Raw genomic sequence first — 25,284 nt, 5'->3', positions numbered from 1 at the left:
TGTGGGGGGGGAATAAAGAGGAGAGGAAGCCAGGAGAAAGAGTAAGAAGAGCAAGCCAGGGGAGGGAGTAAGGAAACAATTTATAGAGGTCTACAAATCCCAGCAGCACATTATACAGCAATACAAAATAATATGAAGCTACATACTCTGTGTTCTGGGGTGGTGTCCTGATGTCTCCAGGGTTTCAGGTGGCCTGTGAGGGCTCTCAGGTAGATTCCATGGGCTCTCAGGTGGCTGTGCGGACTCTCAGGTGAGTTATGCAGGCGCTCAGGTGGGCTATGCTGGCTCTCAGGTGGCTGTGTGGGAAGTGCGGGGGTCTCACCAGGGGTCTGGAGGCAGGCAGCATGCTATCAGGAAGGAGTCGGAGAAGGATGAGAAGATGTGCGGGGCGGCCTGTACCTGTTTATGGGCGCCCGGCTCACAAGATGACGATTCAGGCAGATGCAGCTGCCTGAGGTCCCACACTTGCTGGGGACCTCAGGCAGCCGCATCTGTCAAGAAATTGAAAGTGCCAGTATCGGCACTTAGTGTCTTGTGTCCGGGTGTCAGCTGGCCTTACACCCAGACATAAGACTCAAAAACCGACACCGCACACTCTGCCGGGATTGTGCTCACATAGCGGAAGGTCCTCCTTCACATATTCCTCTCCAGGACCCCGGGGCTGCCCCTGTCTGCCTGAAACTGTGACATCTCGTGTCTGGGGCTGAAGTGGCCAGAAAACCAGACACAAGATGCCAAAACCGTACCGTAAGGGTGAAACCCGTACGGGTGGCAACCCTAAGCATCCTGGCCATTCCCCTCTGTGCCCCGGGCCCCATAGCGGCCTGGGTCGCTATGGCGATTGTTACACCACTGCCCCTAGACAAAATGAGCACTTAACCTTTGCTCTGCGGGGGTAGCCCTACTGCAAGGGTACGGTTTTTTTTTTAGTTCTAGGAGTTCTTTCTTTAACTGTAAATTCAGGTCACCAAACTGGCTGTGTTCTCTGGGAGGTCTTTGTAAATCTCGGAATGTAGAGACATAAATACAAATCATTTGGCAGCTAAAACAGCCACTATTTATGTGTGTTCAAATGTGTTTGTGTCTGTATGCATGGAGGTCATCTTCATAGTTACATAGTAGGTGAGGTTAAATAAAGACACAGGCCCATCAGGTTCAACCTATGTATGGACAACTACCGTGAGCAATGTTGCATTCTGATAATTTCATGCAGTTAATACATGTAATTACTGGATTCACTATAATAATTCATTTTTTAGGTTTCATATATTATTATATATCTTGTCATGTTTACATATAGTCTTTTTCAGTACCCTCTCATGATGTTTCTATACTAAGTTGTATCATGCAGCCATCAATCAGATTCAGTCCTGCCAGAGACTCTCTATGGTGGGCTCTGCAGGGTCACAGGTGGGCTGCACACCTCTTACATGTCAGCCCCGATCCGCTGTCCGCCTCCATGGTCGCTGGCACGCTTGAATGTGATTGGTGATGTAGCAGACATCCCAACATAAGTCGGACATAGCCAGCCATCATTCATCAGGAGGAGGACTACTGTGGCAACCAGACATCCCAACTCTCCCAGACGTTACTGGAGTCTCCCGCTATTGGATAGCGGCACCCGGCCGCTCGGGAGAGAAATATTTTCTCCCGGAAAGGTTTACTCTGCTCAATCTAGCAGAGTAAACCTTTCCCTGCTATCTGTTTTGGGGTTTTCTTCTGACATCGGGGCCGCCGTCAGTCAGAGGGGAAAAAAAAACAGCATAGGAATGAATAGCTAGATTGCTATTGGCTATTTCAATTTGCAATAGCAGACTACCTATTGCACTCGCCCACTGCTGCTGTCAATCAGCAGAGGTGGACCTGAAGTTTTCCATCAGGTCCTCCTCTGCTGATTGACAGCAGCACAGGGCGGGTGCAATAGCCAGCTTGCTATTGCAAATTTAAATAGCCAATATCAATCTAGCTATTCATTCCTATGCTGTTTTTTTTATTATTGTGATGGCAGCAGCTGTTAGAATACTAAAAAAACAAACAAACCAGCAAATAGCACGGGAAGCAATAGCTTCTTTGCTATCTGCCATCATTTTAGGGGTGTGCTCACCCTCACAACCCCCCACGGATGGGGCGGAGGGGAAAGGGCACCTCCCTGAAATGAGAAGGGCATCTCCCTAAAATTAAATTTTTCAGGTTGGGATCCCTGATATAAGAAGAGGAAAAGGAAGAGGAAGTAACCCTACCGAGCTTGCAAGGAGGTCATTGTGTCATGGAATTACAATACCTGAGGCTATAATGAACTATAGGATTTTAGCACAACTGCAGAGTACTGGAATGCATTAGTAGTTTACAGATTAGTGTCAGGGTGTAAGGAAGCACAATAACCCTGTGGCACAGCCTCTGAAAGGACCCATGACTGGGCACACCAGTGCCACTTTTATGGACACAGATGATAAGCGACATTATGAAGGTAATGCATCCAGTGAGCCAGGACTTTCATGGCTCTTTTGCCTATCTGTATGCTTGCTGGCAGCCTGCATAATACTGACTGAGCCAGATGGCCTCTGTCTGGTAGTAGAGAAGGAAAGGGTGTATCCCTCCTCTGAGTCATTCATCTGCATGTGCAATCTGATATCTCCTGCTCTCCACAACAGCTAATTTCTGAGCTCAGGAAGCAAGAACTAGCCGCCTGCATACTACAAGTGGTATTTATGAAGCTTAAAGTGGACCTTTACCCATATCTTCAAAATGACAGCAAAGGCACCTTGAGAAATGTTTAGTAATGACAATCTACAAACAGCTACTAATTGCCGGCTTTTATTCTTTGCATACCTTATTTTTATTTTCCTTTCCAGTCTTCACTGTGTGGCCATTTTTACTAAGGACAGGTTACTGGATCTCCCTTTACTTCCTGGAACTCTGGCACGTAGGACAAGATGATGTGACCATGCACATCATCTCAGGCGAGGAAAATGCCTTTCCCTGAGATCTCGTGAGATTACAGATGAGATTTCCCAGCAATGCTCTGCTGATGTAACCTTCCCAGGATGCAACACTTGGGCACATTACCTTACTAATGCCCAAGAGGACCAGGGCCTAGAAAAACAATAATTGTAAGTAAAAGAAAAAGATGTTTGTTTAACCCCTTCACAACCAACGACGTACAGTGTACGTCGCTGGCATCGGGGCTGTTTAAACAGACTTTTGCCGCAGGGACTCTGTTTAAACTTGTAAAGCCGACTGTCTGCTTTACAGTAGAAGCGCTTCTACATCCCGGTGAAGGGGTCCCCCCGCCCGACACCCCCATCGTGTTTCCCCGGCTCCATTGCCCCTCCTCCGGGCCCGGGACTGGCTTCTCCATTCGTTGATCCTCTCCCCGTTCTATGGGACCGGGAGCGATGCAGATTGCATCAGATCTGCACTTCAATAGCTTATTTGGAGTGTAAAGGTGACACTAGGGGTCTTTTGGACCCTCAGTGTCATAAGCGATCGGGCGTCTCTAGATCGCCTGATCGCTTGTATGTAAACAGCCATCGCTGGCTGTTTACATGCTTACCAATTTCCCTCTCGTGTGCACGCTGAGTGCCGCACACGAGAAGGGGGAGGGGCAGGACGTCTTAAGACGCCCTCCCGCTCCTAGCAGACGGCCGGCCGTTCACACACGGCCATGGACGGAAGGTAGTTAAAGAGTACCTGTCACCACCATCTGCTATCACATGGGGGGCTTGTAAGCCCACCTATGTGATAGCACTTAAAGTAGTTTAATACAATAACAGTTTTTATCATTAACATGAAATAAAATAAATCTAAAACATTTTTTACAAAAATTAAAGTCCCCTGCCCCTGCGAGCATGCGCGTCTTCACGTAAACACGCGTTGGGTGCTCCTACGTATGAAAACGACGAACGCGCTACACATGTTGGGCATCGTCGCGCACGCTGGAGTGAGAGCAATAATGCTAGGGCCAGTATTTTTGGATATCTCCCACATGTAGGGGCTTTTAAAGTGTCGTCTATGGACTTTTTGGGGTACTGAATCTATTTACTCGTTGTAACTTCATCTTTTATATTGTATTTTTAAAAATTGGTATTTTTTTGTGTGTTTTGGGGCATTTAAGTACATTGTTCACTAAATGTTGAAGTTTGATAAGAAGTTGTGCTAATATCGTGCAACTGCCACCATTTTATTCTATAGGGTCTTGGCTTTTAGTAAATATATAATGTTGGGGGGTTTTAAGTAGTTTTCAGGCCTAAAATGTGGAATATAACATGGTTGCAAAAAATGAAAAAAAGGCCTCAGTCATGAAGGGGTTAATGAATGTAAGAAGCTTTCATATCAGCGTGCAGAGCTGCATGCTGATGTGATTTTTAGTCAAAGGGTCCGCTTTAAGTAATATTTTATGTTTATCTGATTAAAGGATTTATATTTTTAAAATAAATTTTTAGCAAATATAGAAAAAAACAAATCCATTCCCTATAACTCACACAGCCGTTTGCTTAGCACACTCTAAGTAGAGCAATAATTTCTCGCAGCTTTATCCTTTATCGGGAATTTCTAGCGCTGTACCAGAATTTAATTAGATTGATTTGCATTTGCATTAATTCCGAGATTGTTTGCTTTGTTGTAGTTTTATAAGACTGAAATAAATGAGAAAAGTTGTGGTTTTTATTCACACCTCTTCCAGGGCAAATTACAAATGATTGGCGGCGTGCTCGGTACCGACGAATATTTAATGACGCTTTGGAATGTGTTGTCATTCTAACTGTGCCTGAGACAATTTGTCAAATACTAGAAATTAGAGCTTGACTCTAGGTAATCTTTATACGCAGCCATCAACTAAAGGGATCTCCCACTTGTAAGCGGAGCTCAGAACTCCAGTGTTGTAGCCCTTCCCTTGGGTTACAATGTTAGCATCGGGGGAATTTATCAAAACTGGAGCAGACAGAATCTGGAGCAGTTGCCCATAGCAGCCAATCAGCATCTCTCTTCAGTTTGCTCAGGTAAGCTTTGAAAATGAAACAGAGATGCTGATTGGTCATGCCTGATGAAGGGACCCTGAGTGGCCCCGAAACGTTGCTTTATGACAAGATGTGTGTACATCAATAAAATGACCACTCGTTGAAGATTTTACTTTGGTGTGCTGGTGATATACATTACTATTTAGAGATGCTGATTGGTTGCAGTGCAAGTCTGCTCCAGATGTTGTCTGCTCCAGTTTTGATAATAGAAGAAACCCTCAGGTGGTTTAGCTTCCTCAGCATCTCCAGCACCTACCACTTTGTCCCATTTCAAGTTGATATTAGTGGTTGGTCAGAACTTAGCACGGGTCTTAAACATATTATGAACTCTATTAACCACTTGCTGACCAGGTGTTTACACCCCCTTCCTGGCCAGGCCATTTTTCAGTATTTAGCTCTGCGGTACTTTGACTGACATTTATTCCGTCATGCTGTACTGAAATAAATTTTATACCACTTTTTGGGGACAGAGAGCTTTCTTTTGGTGGTATTTAATCACCACTGCGGTATTTATTTCTTACTATATTAAGGAAAAATTAGTGAAAATTGTGGGGAAAAAAAGTCTTTTTACATTATGTTATAATACATTTATTATGTTAAAATATAAAAGATGAGGTCACGTCAGGTAATTAGACACCTTATACAAGCAATCCGCCGGCTCTATAGCCGGCGGATCGCTTGTATGTAAACAGGCATCACTGCCTGTTTTTAAATTTAGGCAGTTTCCTGCACGCGTGCGTGAGTGGGCATGGCTGGCGGGACGTTTAAATACGCCCGCTCAAATCTAGGAAGCTCCCAGCCAGCCGTATTTTTACAACGGCCGGCCGGGAGTTGGTTAAAGGAGAACTATGGGGTTAAGTCTTTTCCCCATAGTTCTCCTTAGGGTAACGGGAGGACACAAATTAGCGTCCTCCCGTCACCCTAGGCTCAGTATACCGCGAGCTGTAGCTCTTGGTATACTGAAATGCCGCAGTATACCATTAGAACTATGAGGTGAGTGAAAAGCACTCACCTCATAGTTCTCCTTTAAAACAAATACTCTTTAAAAACAAGTGTAGCCTGTAGATTTTATAAAGGCCACTGAAATGGGTCCTGGAAAGGGCATTCAGTCAAGGGGTTGCAATCAGTGGTGTAACAATCGCCATAGCGACCCAGGCGGCCGCTTTGGGGCACAGGGGGGCCCGGCCAGATGCCGCGCGGGCCGCCTGGGTCGCTATGGCATCTTATGCTGCTGGCTTTCACTGGCCGCTGTGAGAAGAATGCGCTGCTGTTTAGATCACTGACAGTGATCTGTGCAGCAGCGCGTTCCTATCACAGCCGCTGCGGAGTTAATGAGAGCTAGCAGCAGCGGTGCTGGAGCAGGCTGGAAACGGCGACGGTGACGGAGAAGGGGGCGAGGCCCATCGGCAATCGCGCAGGAAGAGGAGGCAGACAGGTAAGGAGTGTGACCAGCCCACCTGAGGGTGACCCTGCAGAGCCCACCATATTTGTGATTTCTAGTTACGCCCCTGGTTGCAATAGCCTCTCCGGCGGAACTTCTAAAACGATCCATGATTTAAAAAAAAGTGTTACTGCCTGGGGTGCGCCCATTCAAGCATTGCGGAGGGGTTGGTAAGACTGATATAGTACCAAATGTTAAGATCTAGATTTAAAAACATGTTTTCTTATGTACCTATAGATTTATCCAATAGCAGGATTTAGGTTTCCATCTCTCCTGGAGTCCTCCTGCTCCAAGTTACCTGTACAAAGTCTGAGTGCTAAAAATACAGAGATTTGCTAGTTGCTGTAACCTCCCAATGACCATTCATTTATCAATGGCAGTGAATGTATTCAATTTCTAGCCTTCTAAGATGAGCAGAAGAGGTAATGTGGAGCAGATATGAATGAATCAACATGAATCATTCCAAGGCTGCAGGCGATAATATAAAACAGGCTATAGTGTATCATTATATCTATATACCGAGATAGTTATTCGCTAACTATATATGGGTTTTATGTAGCAGATAAGGCTATTATCATTATTATTATACAGACTTCTATAGCGCCAACAGTTTGTGCAGCACTTTACAATATGAGGAAGGCATTACAGTTACAATACAATTCAAAACAAGATGGTAAGGAGAGTCCTGCCCGTAAGAGCTTACAAGCTAAAAGGGAGGGGCAAGTGACACATGAGGCATTTTTTTGGGGGGGAATAATGAGATATAAGCTAGAATTCTCCTTTCATGACGGGTACACGTTTAAACATTGGCTGTGGCTAATTAAGAAAACACAACACAAGGGATGCAGCTGCAACGAAGAATATAAGCGATGACGATAAATAAAACTCTGTGTTGGGTACTGATACGGTTTCGGGGTGTTTCTTTAATGCGTCTTCCTCAAGGAGTTCCTACTTAATGGTTTATAAGTTGTTATAACTTTGAAATCACTTCAGGGCAGATTATTTGTTGCTAGCGAGTCCCTGATGGAAGCAGCATATTGCATTACCCTGCTAGAGTGTTATTGTGCCGAGCGGAATCCACTTGTTTGGATCTAAAACAAAAAGCTTTGATATGAAAGAGGAAATTGAAAGGCTTTGATGGTGCATGTGGTTTACACCTTATTCCATTCACTCATTCGAGTCGGGTGGTGGGGTCTTTTAGAACTCTTTCTCTCGAGGCAATCCAGAGAAATCTGGCGTTTTATTTCACATCTCACAGTAGTTGACCTTGCTGCATTTATGGACTCGGATAGGGTTGGAGCACATAGATTTTTAAGTATATGTCAGGGCAAAATAAAGATCTCTACAACACATGCTCTACAAAAAATATCTGTTGACCTTCCAGCAATCCAGTGAGCTCCTAACGGTGCTGCACTAAAAACTGCACTGAGCAGTCCTGGCTAGTGCACCACCCGATTTTGGCCACCACCCGACTCGAATGAGTGAATGGAATAAGGTGTAAACCACATGCACCATCAAAGCCTTTCAATTTCCTCTTTCATATCAAAGCTTTTTAGTTAAAGGTTTAGATCAGCGGTTCTCAAACTGTGGTTCACGACCCTGTCGGGGGTCGAATGGCGATTTGCCAGGGGTCGCCTAAAGACATCCCAACTCTCCCGGACGCTCCGGGAGTCTCCCGCTATTAGATAGCGGCTCCCGACCGCCCGGAAGAGAAACACTTTCTCCCGGAAAGGTTTACTCTGCTCGATCGAGCAGAGTAAACCTTTCCCTGCTCTGGTTTTTTTTTCTGACCTTGGAGCCGTTGGCCACTGTCAGTGAGGGGGAAAAAAAACAAAAAACAGCATCGATTCCTATTGGCTATTTCAATTTGCAATATCCAAAAGCAAGCTGGCTATTGCACCTGCCCACTCCTGCTATCAATCACTAGAAGAGGACCTGATGGAGAACTTCAGGTCCCCCACTGCTGATTGACAGCAGCAGTGGGCGGGTGCAATAGCTAGTTTGCTTTTGGCTATTGCCTATGCATTCCTATGCTGGTTTTTTTTTCTGACTGACGGCGGCCGGTGGCTCCGTTGTAAGAAGAAAAAAAAAACCAGAGCAGGGAAAGGTTTACTCTGCTCGATCGAGCAGAGTAAACCTTTCCGGGAGAAAGTGTTTTTCTCCCAGGCGGCCGGAAGCCGCTATCTAATACTTATCTAACGGTGGCAAAATTACAACGATGAAGGAGCAACGAAAATAATTTTACTGTTAGGGGTCGCCACAACTTGGGCAATTTTATCAAAGGGTCACGGCATTATAAAGGTTGAGAACCGCTGGTTTAGCAGTTCAGCACAGCATTGTGAAGGGCACATAAAGATAGAAAAACTTCCGGTGTATCACAGGTAAGTATAGGGTTGCCACCTGTCCGCGATTCAACCGGACAGTCCGGATTTTGAATGCTGTGTCCGGGTTTCATGGCAGCTGAGACCCGGGCACATGATGGCAGGCAGACAGGGGCAACCAAAATTAAGATAGGGGCTACTGGCCCCCCACTGAAAATAGTCTCCACTGTGATATTTTCATACGAATGGGTGGCGCTATTTACATATGAATAATCCGCAACTCATTCTCCCCCAAAAATTTCCCTGCGTCGCTAGAATGTTCGGGTTTCGCTGAAAGAAAAGGTGGCAACTCTAGGTAAGCATGCATTTAGAGACTAACAGTGCACTATTCGCCATTTACAGCTCAAAAGACAAATTATGACTATGAGCTGTTGCATTTCCAACACTTCTTCTCCTTTCTTTATGTCTATAACATAGGGGACTAATATGTCTGTAGTCCAAGAGAACTAGGCAGGTCTTACACCAGTGCTTGGGATTTCAGTGCAGCAGAGGCACTGTGTTAGCTCAAACAGGAAATTAGGCGCACACTGGATTTCTGATCCATTAACAGGTATTTCCTGTACCGTTTTTAAAGAGAAAAAACATGGGGCAATGTGCGTGTATTTCAGGGATGTATTGAATTGATTTTTTTTTCTACTGCACCCATACATGCACTTTGTGTTCTTATTGATTGGTGGTTTTCTACATATCAGGAGCCATTTTTGGTTTGTGTCCATCTTTGAGGCTCAGAGTAGATCCTTAGTATTGAATTGCGGCTTTGTCTGAGCACTTCAGTGGCTCATCATCAGGCCTGATGGGAATTCCATGGGAATAGGTAAGGAGAGTCTATAGCACTGTGCTATATTAAACCCAGAGTGATCTGGAGCTTACATGGGGAGTTTTCTTGTGAGTTCAAAGGGCAAGCAGTACATTGGATAAGTGGAGGAACGGGGGTAGGCTATGCTACTTTGTTGCAATATACAGGTTCAATTTAAGTTTGAACTCAAGCCACATCTAAAGGTGCAAATTAATGCAGCTCTGTAGTCAATGATAATAAAAATATAAATATAGTCTTTGTAGGCTGTAAGCTCTCACAAGCATCCTCTTGTATGGAATTGTATTGCAACTATACTGTATTCTCATATTTAAATGCAAACAATGTAAGAACCTGAATATAATTTCATATTCGCCTCTTGGAGCCCTGTGCAACAGGGCTCCAAGAGGGGGAGGGAGAAGCAACACAGAGTCAATCAGATGTGCTGCAGTACATGGAGCATACTGATAGCAGGAGAGAGTACAGAGACAGAGAGATGGTCTGATCATGGTGCTGCTTTCTCCTTTTATTTTCCAATACAGGATGTTAGGGGGATAAACAAGCCCTGTAAGTAGGGATGCGCTGATATATCGGCCGCCGAAACATATCGGGCGAAAATGGCACTTTTGCCAAAAGTGCCATTTTCTGGCCTATGTACCGGTGCATCCGTTCTTTCTCTCCTCCCCGCTGGGCGCTGCTCTGTGTCCCAGCAGGGAGGAGAGAAACTGTCCTGTCACAGATCGGCCGGAGACAGCTTGCAGTGCTGTCACAGGAGGAGATAACAAGGAGGCCGTGCCGGGCACCAAGGATGAGGAGGCCGTGTTCCAAAGAGGTCAGGCCGTGCAAGGTAAGAGGACTGTGCTGGCAGAGCCCAGCATAGATTCTGCACAGCCCACCAAAGAGTCTCAGGTGGGCTGTGCAATACCCTTTGGTGGGCTCTGCAGGATCCGTAGGGGTCTCTGCAGTCTGCAAAGCCCACCACAGATCCTGTACAACCCCCCTGAGATCCTGCGGGGTGTCGGGGGGTCTCTGCAGGGTCTGTGGGGGGCTTTGCCGGGTCTCAGGGGGGCTTTGTAGGATCTATAGGGGGCTCTGCAGCCTGCAAAGCCCACCATAGGTCCTGCACAACCACCTGAGATACTGCAGATTGCAGGGTCTCAGGGGGTCTCTGCAGGATCTGTGGAGAGCTTTGCAGGATTTATAGGGGCCTCTTCAGCCTGCAAAGCCCACCACAGATCCTGCACAACCCCCCTGAGATGCTGCAGGATCTGTGGGGGGCTTTGTCGGGTGTCAGGGTGTAAGCGGGTCTAGGGTGTGGCGGTTTCACAGAGGGAATCACATGGAATTGTCTTTTAAACAAGGTAACGTTTATTACCGGGGGGCCGGTAGTATGAAGAATATTTACAAGAGTAAGGCAAGCGATTTCACTCCAGGCATGGAGACAGGTACACAGTTCAGTCACTTCAGCTGTAAGCAATCGTTGTATTCAATTACACTCTCGGCACTTCCCACTGACTGGCACAGTCTAAACTCAAGCACACAATACGTATCTGTAAGTCTGATAACACTCTACCCGAAAGCAGCGGTATTCGTTCCGTACCGGGAGGTAGGAGTCTGGCCCACTCTTCCCACAATCATAGCGGGCACATCGGTTTGGCTCTAAGCAACTGGGAGTCTTTCATCCGACTAGGGTTGCCGATGCAGGACTCCGTAGGAACCCTGAACCCAGGGAACACTTTCCCTGAACTCTCCTAACTCTCCCTCACAAGCGGGGTACCTGTCCCTGTCTACTTCCACACGTGTTCTGCCCAAAAATGTGGTTGAGCTTCCTATATAAGATGACCACCCCAAAATGGCCGACGAATTCTCTCGAGAATTCCTGTCCTATCAGGACACCCAGCTTCTCCAAAATGGTGCTGGAGACAAAAATAGAGATTAAACAGTACTGAACCTATTTACACATAAACATATCAAAATCGCTGAAAGTAGTTATATACACTGGTTAATCCACTTTATCCTGCAGCCAGCTAGCTGCCCTGTCACTGGCAACTGCCTACAAGGGGGCTTTGCAGGATCTGTGGGGGGCTTTGCAGGATTCATAGGGAGCTCTGCAGCCTGCAAAGCCCACCACAGATCCTGCACAACCCCCCTGAGATGCTGCAGGATCTGTGTGGGGCTTTGTCGGGTCTCAGGGGGCTTTGCAGGATCTTTGGGGGGCTTTGCCATGTCCCAGGGGGGATTTGCAGGATTCATAGCAGGCTTTGCAGCCTCCAAAGCCCACCACAGATCCTGCAGAGCCCCCCTGAGATCCTGCAGTGAGGGAAAGGGCGGGGGGGGGCCCGGCCTTAAGCTGTGTAAGGGGCCCTGACATTTCTGAAGGCTGCCCTGACTCCAGTTGTAGCAGAAAATTGGAATCTTGCAGACTTGTGCTCTGCTTTAATGTCCAGGCACTTTATGGTGAACAATTCAGTATAAATATGGTGACACAGACGTTGCATTGCACACTAACAATCACTTAGTCACACATTAAGCTGATAAGCAAAGGACTCAAAGCTAACCCACTGCCAGCAAATCAAAAAGAAATTGGAATATTTTTAGGTGTTTTGATTGGTGCTGCTGATGGACCACCTGTGAGAACTCTTTTTGATTGGCTTGCAGGGGTTCATCAACAGGCACTGTTTTCTGGCTTATGATAACACGCTGGTTAGCATGAAATGCGTCATCTGTGACTGTGCTGACAATAAAGTGCCTGGACATTAAAGCAATGTGCGGGCCTCTTATGTTCTGCTACTAACAGATGAATCCTTTGCAGAATCAAAAACTATTAATGATTAAGCTGATGTAGTACTAAAAAAGCAACAAAACTCCTGTGATCTCAAAGCAATTATGTGTGAGCTGCTGATTTTTAAAGTGGACCTGTGCATTGACCGGGCAATGAAAAGCTACTGGTTAATTTAACTGCCGCCTTCAGCAGCTGCTTATACTTCGCTTTCCTGTGCTCCCCCTAGAGCTGTAGTTAGCTCTTTTTGTGCCCGAGGCAAGAACAGAAAATTGTGCCCCCCCCCCTGTGCTTATTTTGAGTAAGTAAATAAGAAGGAAATTAATTATATTAAAACTGTTTATGGGGTGACAGGGACAGAGCAGGGGAGTAAAAGGTATTTTAAGAGGTGATGGGAACAGAGCATGGAGACTTAGGGTGATAAGGACAGAGCAGGGGAGTAAAATTGATTTTTATGGGGTGATGGAGACAGAACACGGGGACATGAGGTTATAGGGACAGAGAAGGGGAGAAAAGGAGATTTTTTTTTTTCTAATGGGGTGATAGGGACAGAGCAGAGATCATTTGAAGATGGTGACAGAGCAAAGAGAAGTAAAAGGGATTTTTTAATAGTAATAGTGTATTTGTACTTCTATATCTTTGCCAAACATCATAAAATTCCCTGCATTTAAGTGCTAACTACACAAACAGAATACCAATTGCTTACTTCATGAGGGGATAGAGTAGCTTATGGCAGAAAATTCTCCCAATTATATATTTAGTTAATTCCCAGGTCTCCTTCATCCCCAAGTCTTCCTTGCCATCTCTCAGCACTTTTTAGCTCCGTGTGCGGGGTATAGAGGGGAGGGGTCATATGAGGGTCAAAGGTGTGATGCTTCATTGGCTGGTAAGTACTATCCTTGTCGCACTCATTACCCATATGTCCCTTGTAGTGGGGGGTGCTCGCAGTGACCGCGAATGTCAGCAAAATTGTAGAAATGTCACCAGCACACCAGTCCTTTTAAGATAGCAAAAGCTTAATTTATTGAGGTTTTTTGTCATATGACCAAACAATCGCTTTCGGGACCGCACAGGGACCTCATCAGGCTTTAGCATTGACAATTGTACAGTGATCACATCTAGGTATAAATAGACAGACAGTTGCATAAAACATCAATAAACACACCCTCTGAAGATGTGACCTAGATGTGATCACTGTACAATTGTCAATGCTAAAGCCTGATGAAGGGACCCTGTGCGGTCCCGAAAGCGCTTGTTTGGTCATATGACAAAAAACTTCAATAAATGAAGCTTTTGCTATCTTAAAAGGACTGGTGTGCTGGTGACATTTCTAAAATTTTGCTTAATTGGCTGTTGCACGGAGCTTTCAGCTGGCTATAAGTAGCATTGGCCAATTGCTGGCTGGGAACTCCATGCATCAGCCAATAAGTGAGGCACGCAGCACTGCAGCCGCCCCCAACTCCCCTCCTGGGAACCAGTCAATACACAGCAGCGCTGCGTGTGTGTCAGCCGGACAGCTCTATATGGTAAACTGAGACAATCAGCACTGGAGCCGCTCTCCACTCCCCCCACACCTGGGAACCAGCGAATAAGCGGCAGAGCTGCATATGAGTGAGATGGTAATGTGAGCTGATCAGCACTGCATTCAAATCCTAAAGCACCCTCCTACCTCTTACCCTCGCTGGGCAGCAGGACCAGCAGGTTCAGGTCCAGCCCTTGCTGCGCTTGAGGCGAGTGCCTCACTCGCCTCACCCTTGCTACGGCCCTGCTCCCCCCGTTGTTTTATTCACCTGGAGGTGCAAAGAAGTTCCATGGAGAGAGGAGGTGGAGAAGGTAAAAAAGACAAAAAGACCAAGGGAAAGAAAGGAAAAATAGAGTAGTAGTTTCATATTTTGTAAGGGTATTGGTTGGTGAAACGAGACAGGAAATATAATACTCACATCTGTAAGGTTGCTGGATGCCAGTTTCTGGGTCAGGCAACCTAGTTTTGGACCATACGGAGAATATTAGTTACTGTCTCACTCTCCATGCACTTATTGGTTACTTAGGGTTAGGGTTTGTCAGGATAATCTGGATACCCTGATGTCAGTGGCAGTGTGACCAAGTTTTTTCCTAATTTTTGTCACCTCCTCTATCCACAAAGAAGATCCATGTAAGCTGCTTCTGGTCTCTTCCCATCCCAAGAAATCATGTTTCCCCATACAGGGTATGTCACGTCACTTCAACATATTAAACATGTTGGAAATGAATAAAAGTCAAGTAAGAGCAGTGAAGTGGGCAGCAGTTAAGGCCTGGTTCACACCTGGGCGTTTTACAGCGCGTTCCTACATGCTGCAAAACGCTCAACATGTGAAAACCAATGATTGCCTATGGGTATGGTTCCCACCTGGGCGTTTTGCAGCACGTTTCCATTGGTATTCCCGAGTGTGTATCGGGGTTAACAAAGCGGTAACCCCGAGCCACACTCGGGAATACAGCGTACAGGTCTTACCTTGTCCGCGATCCCCGCTGTGTCTTTGGCGGCTGCCGACTTCCGGGTTCCGTCCCTTGTGAGCGGCCGCGTCGCAGGGGCGGAGCCGGTGGGAAGTTTAAAAGTGAAACCAAAAAAAATATTTTTTTTAAATAAAGGAAAAAAACCACAAAAAAATCATAGCACCAGTGAAACGAGCGTTTCACTGAACGAAAAAACACGGAAAAAAACGAGCTGAAGAACGAGCATAAAAAAAACGCTCAGGTGTGAACCCAGCCTAAAGTAATATTAAACTCTCAAACTTTTTTCATTAATAAATCCAGAACAAATATACATTGCCCAGCAAAGTATTTCCTTAAATTTTTGCCCACCAAGCATAGGAGGGAATTTATCAAAGCAATTGCGAAAGTTTTAGCCTGTTAGATATTTTTTTTTATGTGCAAATCTGTTTAGTCGCTCCTTTTTTGCCTGTTTTGCGCAAGTTCGCAAGTGGTTTACATCTGCACTTGTCCTGAGGCTGTCTGGAACTGGAGCATCACCAAACAAAACAATCACAACTTAGGGTTGACAAGAAGTCCCCACGACCACTTCATCAAGAAGCGACAGTTAAGCTTTGCCTGGAGTTACGAATCTTCTTTCCTGGAGTCTATTTAACCTTGTTTATTTATGAACAACATTACGCTAGCAACATAAATCAAATATATCCCATGTGACAATATGCAAGTTCAAACACACACAATTGCTATGATAAATTCCACCCACAATGTTTCTAAAAAAGCTAGCTCTAACTCCCTTAGCTCGGCTTCCCTGAACTTCCTGCTCAGTACAAGATCACAAGGGACAGAGCAGACTCCTGCAGCTGTCCATCTGCTAGCCTGGAGAGGAAGGAAGGAGGAGAGGGGAACAGGGAACAAGGGAATGGCTTGCCTTGCTGTGCTGCTGTGTCTGTGTATTTGTGGAGACACACACAGCTTACTAGAACACACAAGGGTGGCTCCATAGGACCTTGCAAAGAAATGGAGCAACTCAAAAACAGGATATCAGGGCCAGTGCATCCATTATAAGTGATAAAATCAGCATTTGAAAACATTTTGACTGTAATATCAAAATAAAAAAAACACTTGTACTTTATGCCCAGTCAAAATCTCACATATTGTTATTTCTTCATACCCCACATTTTTCACACCTGGGCGTTTTACAGCGCTGATCGACACACTGTAAAACGCTCAGCATGTGAAAACCAATAATTGCTTATGGGAATGGTTCCCACCTGGGCGCGTAGGAACGCGCTGAAAAACGCCCTACCCCCAAAGAAGTACAGGAGCTTCTTTGGGGCGTATTTTCCACACCTATCCATTAGGATACAGCCGAATAGCCCTCGTAAACGCGTGTGTGTGCCTGAAAAATCCATTAGCGGATTCATTTATTTATTTATTACAGGTATTTATATAGCGCCGACAATTTACGCAGCACTTTACAGAGTTACACATTCATATCAGTCCCTACCCTCAAGGAGCTTACAATCTAAGGTCCCTATCTCACATGCACACATAGAGGGCCAACTTAGAGAGTAGCCAATTAACCTACCAACATGTCTTTGGAGTGTGGGAGGAAACGGGAGTACCCGGAGGAAGCCCACGCAAGCATATATATATACACACACACACACACACACACACACACACACATATCCATGCACAACACCAAGCCACACCCCTTATCACAAGTGTCCTCACAAGGATTTGTATTGCAGGGAAGGGGAGAGCGCGAATCTGACCAGGTCCGTTACATTGCAGAGTGAACTGGGTCTAAAGGTGGCCATACACTTTACAACCATCGCAAGACCTTAGTCTTGCGATGGTTGTAAAGTAATTTTAAAAATGTACGATCTGCCCATCTTGGACAGGCAGATCGTACTTGCGATCATCGCAAGCCCGCCCCCCTGAGGGGCGGGCTTCCGATGACTGCAATGCTGAACGGGCAGTGTGCGCGTGCACACACCGGCCTGTCTGGCATTTGTCTCCCGAGCACCGTTCAAACCAGCCGAAAATCGTAAGATTTTCGGCTGGTTTTCTAGCATGCTCCTTGGACAAAAGACGTGCGACCATACAGTAGAAACGGTTGCACGTCTTCATTCACACTGCTCGATTCTCGTACGATCGCGGGATTTCCCGCGATTCTCGTACGAGAATCGTGCAGTGTATGGGCACCTTTACTCTGGTACCTATAGAACTGCAGTCATATTGAGAGCCCTGGAACAGCTGCAGTAACAGGAAAGTAGAAGTAAGACTTGGACATTGGAGATTCTTAGTTACATGTGACTGCATATCTATTTGTAAGATTTTAGTTGGCTTTAAAGTAGTAAATATCCCAGACCTCTCATATCTGGGAGACCTACTTAGCTAGCTGAGAAAATTTTGGTATGACCTTGTGGAAGATAGTACTATAAAGAAACCATTATTATAATTACAACCACTTTTTATGATAACATTTGGAGTAAATAGATCTAACAGTCATATTTTGCTGGGGAAACTTCCCGCTGTGTTTGCTTCGCTACCTTCCCCACCATGTCACAGCAAAGGAAAACACTCAAGTTGCACAAGGACCTCATGTAATCCTCTGCTTGCCTGACTGCATTGTGAGTCTTCTTCTGATCTACAGACTTGTTTTTGCTATGGGGTGAACTCATGGTGAATCATCACAGTTGCAGGCAGGAACCTGCTGTCAAAGTTGTTGAAAGGAAGGGGCGTTTATGGGCGCTCATGATAACCATGTGCCAGAAGACTGAGATTCAGTAATTTGCATATTATTTAACAGGCGATAACAACAAAAAGCCAATAGTAAGCTGAATGGTATCTAGTTGTAAAGTAGTAATTACAATGATTAGTAGGCTTGCCTTCTTCAAGTCTTAAAAGCTCTTCTATAGATAAGCCCCCCTGAGTAGACAATAGACACTTTAGATGTTGCCCAACTGTGGAGATATTTTGGTACACAAATTCGATGTTGAAGTACAAATATAGCCCTTTTACAATTCTTTTTAAAGCAACTCTGTCGCTAAGTAAAAAATGCCAAGTACCAAGAGCTGAACCTCTCTTACTGCCTTGCCTGTGATCTACGCTGTGTTGAAGGGCTACTGACTCATGGAATTATGTCGGATGTGAAGAGGTCATGGAACATGCGGCAGGGTGGGTGACAATAAAGCCTCTTTTGCAGTGCCAGGTTTCTGGTATTTTCTTTCTGAACGACCAAGTTACTTTAATGTTTTCATATATGTACAGTAGGTGACCCTGATCAGGTAATGTAAAGACATCTTATCAGTAAATCGACCATGCTTTGGTATTTAGTAAAAATTCTAGTTACGTGCCCTTAGAAACTCAGTTCCATCGCTCCAATTCCACTCCATTCAGCCTTCTGGTTATTTGGGAAACAAGCCATCACATACACTTGAGGGTTTTTTTGTGCCTCCAGGGCTAGTCCGCCAGAGTTCCAGGCTGTAGTTTGCATGGTACAAACTACTACTACTCACTACCACCACCCATTCTGATCAAAACTGTCACAAATGCATGCGGGGGGCGTATTGTGGAACCTGGCCTTGGGGCGGCAGGGAGAGTAAATCCGGCCCTGTCTGCTCCCCAGCTATAGGATTACCCTCTGTTACAGTTCATATTCTTCCTTTAGTCTTTTTATCAAATAGATCCAAAGAAGCTAATTTTTTACCACATTTGGTTGTAGCAGACCAAAAGGGCGGCTATTCTCGTCTATTTATAGACCTTCACAGACACATTTGGATAGTTAAAAACAACTTTTTATTTATAGAAATACATTAAAACGGGAATATAAAAACAAACGATTTCCATTCGTTAATCAAACAGTCCATTCCCCCCCCCCCCCCCCCAAAAAAAAAAATTGATCCACCAACATAATCCTAGGGTCAATCACGACATCCAGCGATGACGACTGGACGAAATTAAAAAAAAATAGAAATAATTTTTTTTAAACCCAATGCCTGCCGACCGTCCACTCGGGACAAACTCCCACCGCAGAATGGTAATTTGACAGATAAGGGCAAAATATAAAAAATTGGGCGGAGCTAGCGGTAACAGCAAGCTAACTCCGCCAAACTGTTTACATTTGTCCGGCACCTGAATTCATCATTACTTTGCCCAATCATGGCTCTCACAGTGCACTGTGATTGGGTAAAGCAATGCACCTGACCTGTGGTTAGGTGCATTGCTTTACCCAATCAGGGCTTCACAAGGCACTGTGAGGTGCGCAGTGCCTTTTGGGGGGCTCGGTGGGTGAGCAGCCCACCGTACGCCCTGATAGTTGGTCAACTCGAACATCGAGACCATCACTACTGGCATCACTACTGATGACTGTTATCACTGAATGTGAAAGAAAATTGCAAATTTTGGGGTGTCATCAGAACAGGAATAGAGGTGGCATCTTCCAATAGGGACACTGGTTCTGGTAACCCAACTGACCATCAGAGATTTCCATCACTGAGCAGGGATTTCCCCTCTTCCTGTTGTGGCTATCGAACAAGAAGTGAAGGGAAATCTCCCCAATGGGACACATATGCAGTAAAAAGCTGACGGGTTAGAAACCCTCCCTTACCCTATCCAAAGCTAAAAAAAAGTTTTGGCTTCAGTTTTACTTTAAATCCAATGGAACACTAGTAGATGATTACTCAAACACTATTCAGCACAAAAACATAAGCGTTCAAGATATTTTGTTGTTCTGTTTATGCATTATAATTAGGTTTGTTTATGTGTTTCAACTACAGTACCATCATGAAACGTTTTATGATATCAGATGTGCAGTGGTAACAGTCTGGACAAGCGTCTGGTCGAGGAATGGCTGAAAGAGTTTGGCCGAAATATAGAGACTGCCATTGCAGCACTCTTTACCCGAAAATTCTAGATCTCTGGCCATCATGCTGACCCTCTAGTGTCTATAAGTTCATTCAGTGACTTGCTACAAGTATGCAGATAGAGACTTCCAACTTTCCGGATCTGCATACTTGTTCCAGGTCAGTGAGTCAGAAATATTGAAGCCTTTGGATCAGTTTTACAGCCAGGCATTTAGCATTTTCAGAAAGAGTTCAAGAATTATAGCTCCAGTGTAGATTGCAGTACATATCCATGTATGAAAGACAACGTTTGCAACAGCAAGGAAGAAAAAATGGGAAGGCACTTTTATATCACTTTAAGACCTTTTTAAAATAATGTTTTTATTAGCAATTGGGCAGACACAACAGAAATTAAAGACTTAGTCATGTATAAAATGTTACTTACGACAACATGAGTCAGCTTTGTGTACTCCATTCTCTTGTTCCAGTTATGTCTTCCCACTGTCAAGTGAAGGCAGATTTGAAAAGGAAAATCCCTATTTAACCCAGTTTATGTATTCATGAAAATAAATAAATGCATTCGAACCACACTTTGGTCTATGTTTGTTCTAGTCACCTGTAATTCCCTGTACATCAGTAGTCAGACAGAGAGAAAGGGGCAGCAGTGCTAGCCAACTGAAGTGTACTACATTGCACAGTAATGGGAATTTAACAAATAGAGGCTGCTGATTGGAGGAGAGAGTCTTCAGATGACACCATTAGTGAGCTTTTCATTCACCATCCAACCAACGCCTTGACCACGCTGGATTGTGGTGGCTGTAGTAAAGAACATCAAATGGTCAGAGCATTGTGCAGTATCTGGAAAGTGTAAGGAGAATAGGAACACCAAAGTTATAGGAGCATAAATATGTCTTAAGCCAATGTGGTTCAGGGGCTATAAGGTTCCCCTTCATCAGGGAAATTGGTTCCATTAACACAAAAGCATGCTTCAGGATCTAGTTGTTTTTCGTGCAGTATCTGGCAGGGCCATCTGGATTAATATGAAAACTGGCTGTACAGAATTACAATGTTATGTGCAGATAAGACAGTTTACAAATCGTATTTTAACTACGCATTGCCAGCACTTATACTTTAAAGTGCAGTGTTTTTGGGGGGGTTTTGGATGGAGTAGGGAAGTGTTAGACCTTATCTCAAGTTTTTATTGCTGTCTGTGTCCTCATAGGAGAGATTCACCCTTCTATTTGTAATGGTGACTATTGTCATCTAACAAGAAAGTGAGGGAAAATTCACAATTTTACAGTTGTCCCCAGAACAAGAGGTGAGGGTAAAGCATCCAACATTTGGTTATACATACAAGATTTTAAACAAGGGAAAATAAGGTAGAAATCCTGGAGTACCAGGTCCGGTGGATTGACTCGTATTCATAGATATCACCACCTGCATTCAACGCACTTTGGGAGATCTAGATCTCAAACTCAACTAAACGTTTTTTTCTTCTTTGTTATTTTTTTCTGTATATAGCACTGTCATGTTCTGCATCAATAAACACACAAAAATGGTACAAATCATGGAATCTGAAATATGACAGTCCTGCTAACCAGAAAATACATTCTAATAGATTGCAGGAGAATTAACAATGGCATATATTCATGGCTTTTTATGTTCTTTAAAAAAATAATTTGGCTGATTTTTGTTTTCTTTTTGATTTTGCAGAGGACCAGCTGTGGTTACATCCTCTGTACCGTCCTGTTGTCTGTCGCTGTCCTCTTGGCGGTAACCGTTACAGGAGCAGTTTTGTTCATGAACCACTACCATGCTCCTTCCACAGAGCCTCCACCAGTGATTACTACCAACATGGATGACCCCAATGCCCTGGTCACCATAGAAAGAGCAGACAGCTCCCACATCAGTATATTCATCGATCCCAACTGTCCAGACCCCCTTCCTCGACTGGATGGCCTGCAATCTTCTCTGCTGTCCGCCATGGCTGACCACGACTCAGAGCTGAAAGTGGCTGTGGGAAAAGAGAGGGCTTTGCTGGCGGGATTGGCTGACCAAGTGACACAAATGGTTTCCCAGGTGTCCCGGCAGCGGGCTGATTGGGAGAGCCTAAGAAAAGGACAGAATGGATTAGTATCGGAGCTGGGGGCTTTGCAGAGTGAGCAAGGCAGACTTATACAGGTAAACTTTGATTTTTCTTGGAGGAATGGCATGACTAAGATAAGATTTAGTGGCACAGAGAACTAAGTACTCTAGCAACCAATCAGAATTCACTTTATTTAAATAAATACAATACGAATTCTAATTGCTTTCTATAGGCAATAATCTTGGCTTTTGGCTCTTTGCTCCTTACACTGTGTAATAAATAAGCTTCTGAGTCTTCTAATAGAAAAATTCCATGCTGCCTCATAACAATCAGATTTAAAGTGTGCTATTTTTCTGTGAAGGTTTGAGATTGATACCAGGGCATGATTGGTAGCTAGAGGCAGTGTCGGGACAAGGTTATGATTAGTAGCTAGAAGCAGTGTTGGGACAAGGCTATCTAGTGCCCAGGGCGAAGATACGAAACTGGACTGCGCCTCCTTCCCCCCTGCCACAGGTCGGGAAAGGGGCCAGGATAACAGCAATACATGCATCGCACCGTGCCGTTGTGTCAGTGGTGTCACTAAAAGGAAAAAAATATCTCTGCATCAAAGTGTCACTAAAAAGAAAAACAATATCTGTCACTAAAAGGAGGGGAAGGGAGCTCTGGGTTTGTCTTGCTCCACCCACCCTAATATACTTACAGTTCAGACCACTACCAGACCCTGGAATGAAAGTAGTTTCTTCTTCTCCCCCTCTTTGGTCATATGATATGTCACATGACAATGGGAGACAGGAAGAAGGGCAGTCTACCTTCCCTCTCCAGAGGGTAGAATCCCCCCATCCGCAGCAGCTATCCCTGTCCCTGCTCTGCGTGCTGCTCTCCAGCAGCACTTCTGTCATTCAGTACAAACACAAGATTTTCCAAGCACACTTATCAGCCAGCCTGCAAAAAAACAAATTACACTGTCTAACAATTAGGGTTTTAGCTGCACAACTTTTGCAAAATTTGTGGAAGCCTTCAAGGCAACTTCTGTCATTCAGGCAGCTAAAGAACAGAGTGCCAACAAGCTCACAGTGCCCCCCTCCACATAAAATCACTGTGCCCGGGGCACTTCCCCTCCTGTGCTTCCCCAGCTATAGGCAACAAGAGCATTTTTGTGCTGCAGAACAATTTGCATATACTAGACGGGGTCCCATAGATGCCAGCATTTCAAAAACATTTCCAGAGACACTTTGCGGAATTGCTGGAGTCTGTATATTGGAGGTAATGTGGACTCCGCTTGTTACATATTTACATGTTTGGGTGCTTTAGTCTTTTCTATTTATAATAAATGCTTCTCTGCACTTAATATTAAAAATTGCTCTCTCTAAAAAAGATAAAAATACAGCTGAAATACACACACATAAAGAATCTTACCTGCTGAAGGATTTGTATTTTTTTTTCAGCCAAGCTAGGGAAAGAGGGAGACTATGGTCAGAGACCAAACGTTACCAATGGTTTAAAATGTTAGTTTGTGTTCTGGTATTAAATGGAATCAATGCAGAGAAAGGGTTGCAAGTTGAGGGGCAATGTCTTGATCCATATACATACCTGGGAACTTTCCAAAATTAGTGAGCCTGAGATTGGGGTGGAAGGAGGTGCTTATAGCCCCAAAACAGGCACCAAGCTGAATTGGGAGCTATGCTTTAATAGTTTTAAATGCTTTAAAAGTGTTGTGGGTTGACAGTGTCAGGCTTGCAGGGGATTTAATTATAGTAATATGGTCCTCTAAGGCGTTTTTCAGCGCTGATCGAAGCACTGAAAAACGCTCAGCAAGTGAAATCCCATAATTTCCTATGGGCATGGTTCCCACCTGGGCGTATTTCAGCGCGTGGAAACGCGCTGAAAAATGTCCTACACCCAAACAAGTACAGGAGCTTATTTGGGGCGTACTTCAGCGTGTATCCATTGGTATGTCCGAGTGTGGCTCGGGGTTAACAAAGCGGTAACCCCAAGCCACACTCGGGAATACAGCGTAGGTCTTACCTTGTCTGCGATCCCTGCTGTGTCCTCCGGCCGCTGCCATCTTCCAGGTTCTGTCCCTTGCGAGCGTCCGCGTCGCAGGGGGGGCGGAACAGGCGGGAAGTTTGAAAGTTTAAAAACCCCGAAAAAAAGATAGAGAAAATAAAGGAAAAATAAAAAAATAAATCATACCGCCAGGGAGGTATAAAAACGAGCATCGAACGCGCGTTTCACTGAACGAAAAAACATGCTAAAAACAGCTGAAAATACGCGCCTATAGTATGCCCAGGTGTGAACCCAGCCTTAACAAACAGCACTGATATGACAACATGGTGACAAAAAAAGAGCATTACTGGCAATAGCTGAGCTAACAACAGGCAAGTGGCCTAGCCATTGTTTTCTTTGCCATTAGGAATCAAAGTGACAATCTGGGAGAATTCCAAAGAAGATGCCAATTTACTTTCCCCCAAAGTTCCCTGCAAGGGTCAGTTACTGCCCCAAGGTACTTAGTTTTCAATTTCTGCTGCAGAGTTAGGAGGCAGCTCATGAATACCAAACTGCAACTAGGAATCCACCTAATGAAGGGTATCAACAAAGTTTAATATCTTCAGATACTTGCTCTGAAAATATGAATAGGCATACACGGGGTTAAATGCACTAAAATGTCACCTGCACATCAGCAGCACACAAAGTAATGGGTTTAACCTTACTTTCTCTCCAGAGATGTACTCTGCAGCATTGCAGATACCTTTGGCAGGTAGCCATAGAGAGGACATAGAGGAGGAGTAAGCACAGCCCACATCTACCTCCGGCTATCTCCTCCTCAGCACCACCTTACCACTTTGCTATTAGTTGAGAGGAGTAGTGACGCTGCTCGTTTCTGCTTTTAGATTAGATGGAGTCTCCAGGTAAGATCCAGAGAATTCCCAGGTATGTCCATAAGAGTGCAAAGGATCACAGTCTTGCTAAAGCCCAGTTTAATTCCGCTAAATACATTCCAAATGCATCAAACTAAAGCCTGTCTCCTGCCAGCCTGGTGAAGAGAGGGACCCTTGCTCTCACATTTGCAAACAGTGGTCTCTATGCAGAGCTACAAAATGCCTCCTTTGGTGTTATTTGCCCGCACGTCAGTGACCTCACTTTTCTCCGGGGCAGGAAAACAATTCATCTTGGTCACGAAAAGTGAACAAACATAACTGCCCTGATTAGGTTGTACCTCTGCTCCCTTCTTCTGTCTGCAAGACCAGATTTTTTTGATTTTGGCTCACTATGCTGTATAGAAGATTCTAATCATATAATAATCTTAAAACAGATGTGCAGGGATTATAGGGATGATACCTTTACAGAAAGATTTAGGTTTCCTATACCAGTATTATTTAGAAATACATAAAAGATGATGTATAGATAAACATTTTTTAAAATCCTTTTGGATAGAGTAGGGAAGGAGGGGAGGGCGGGGGGGGGGG

General features: G+C 44.7%; 1 protein-coding gene across 3 annotated transcripts in view; it reads left to right on the top strand.

Annotated features, from left to right (window-relative positions):
* FIBCD1 (fibrinogen C domain containing 1) overlaps window positions 1-25,284 on the top strand; it is a 174,492-nt gene that overhangs the window by 85,164 nt on the left and 64,044 nt on the right. For all 3 annotated transcript variants that reach the window (XM_018558532.1, XM_018558534.1, XM_018558533.1), the window contains exon 3: window positions 21,445-21,912. In XM_018558532.1, the coding sequence (XP_018414034.1) occupies window positions 21,445-21,912 (468 nt within the window). The remainder of the gene's footprint in view (window positions 1-21,444; window positions 21,913-25,284) is intronic.

This window comes from Nanorana parkeri, unplaced genomic scaffold (genome assembly GCF_000935625.1).
Source record: "Nanorana parkeri isolate BGI_ZX_2015 unplaced genomic scaffold, ASM93562v1 scaffold345, whole genome shotgun sequence".
Taxonomy (NCBI): domain Eukaryota; kingdom Metazoa; phylum Chordata; class Amphibia; order Anura; family Dicroglossidae; genus Nanorana; species Nanorana parkeri.
This window is presented reverse-complemented; position numbering and strand designations above follow the sequence as displayed.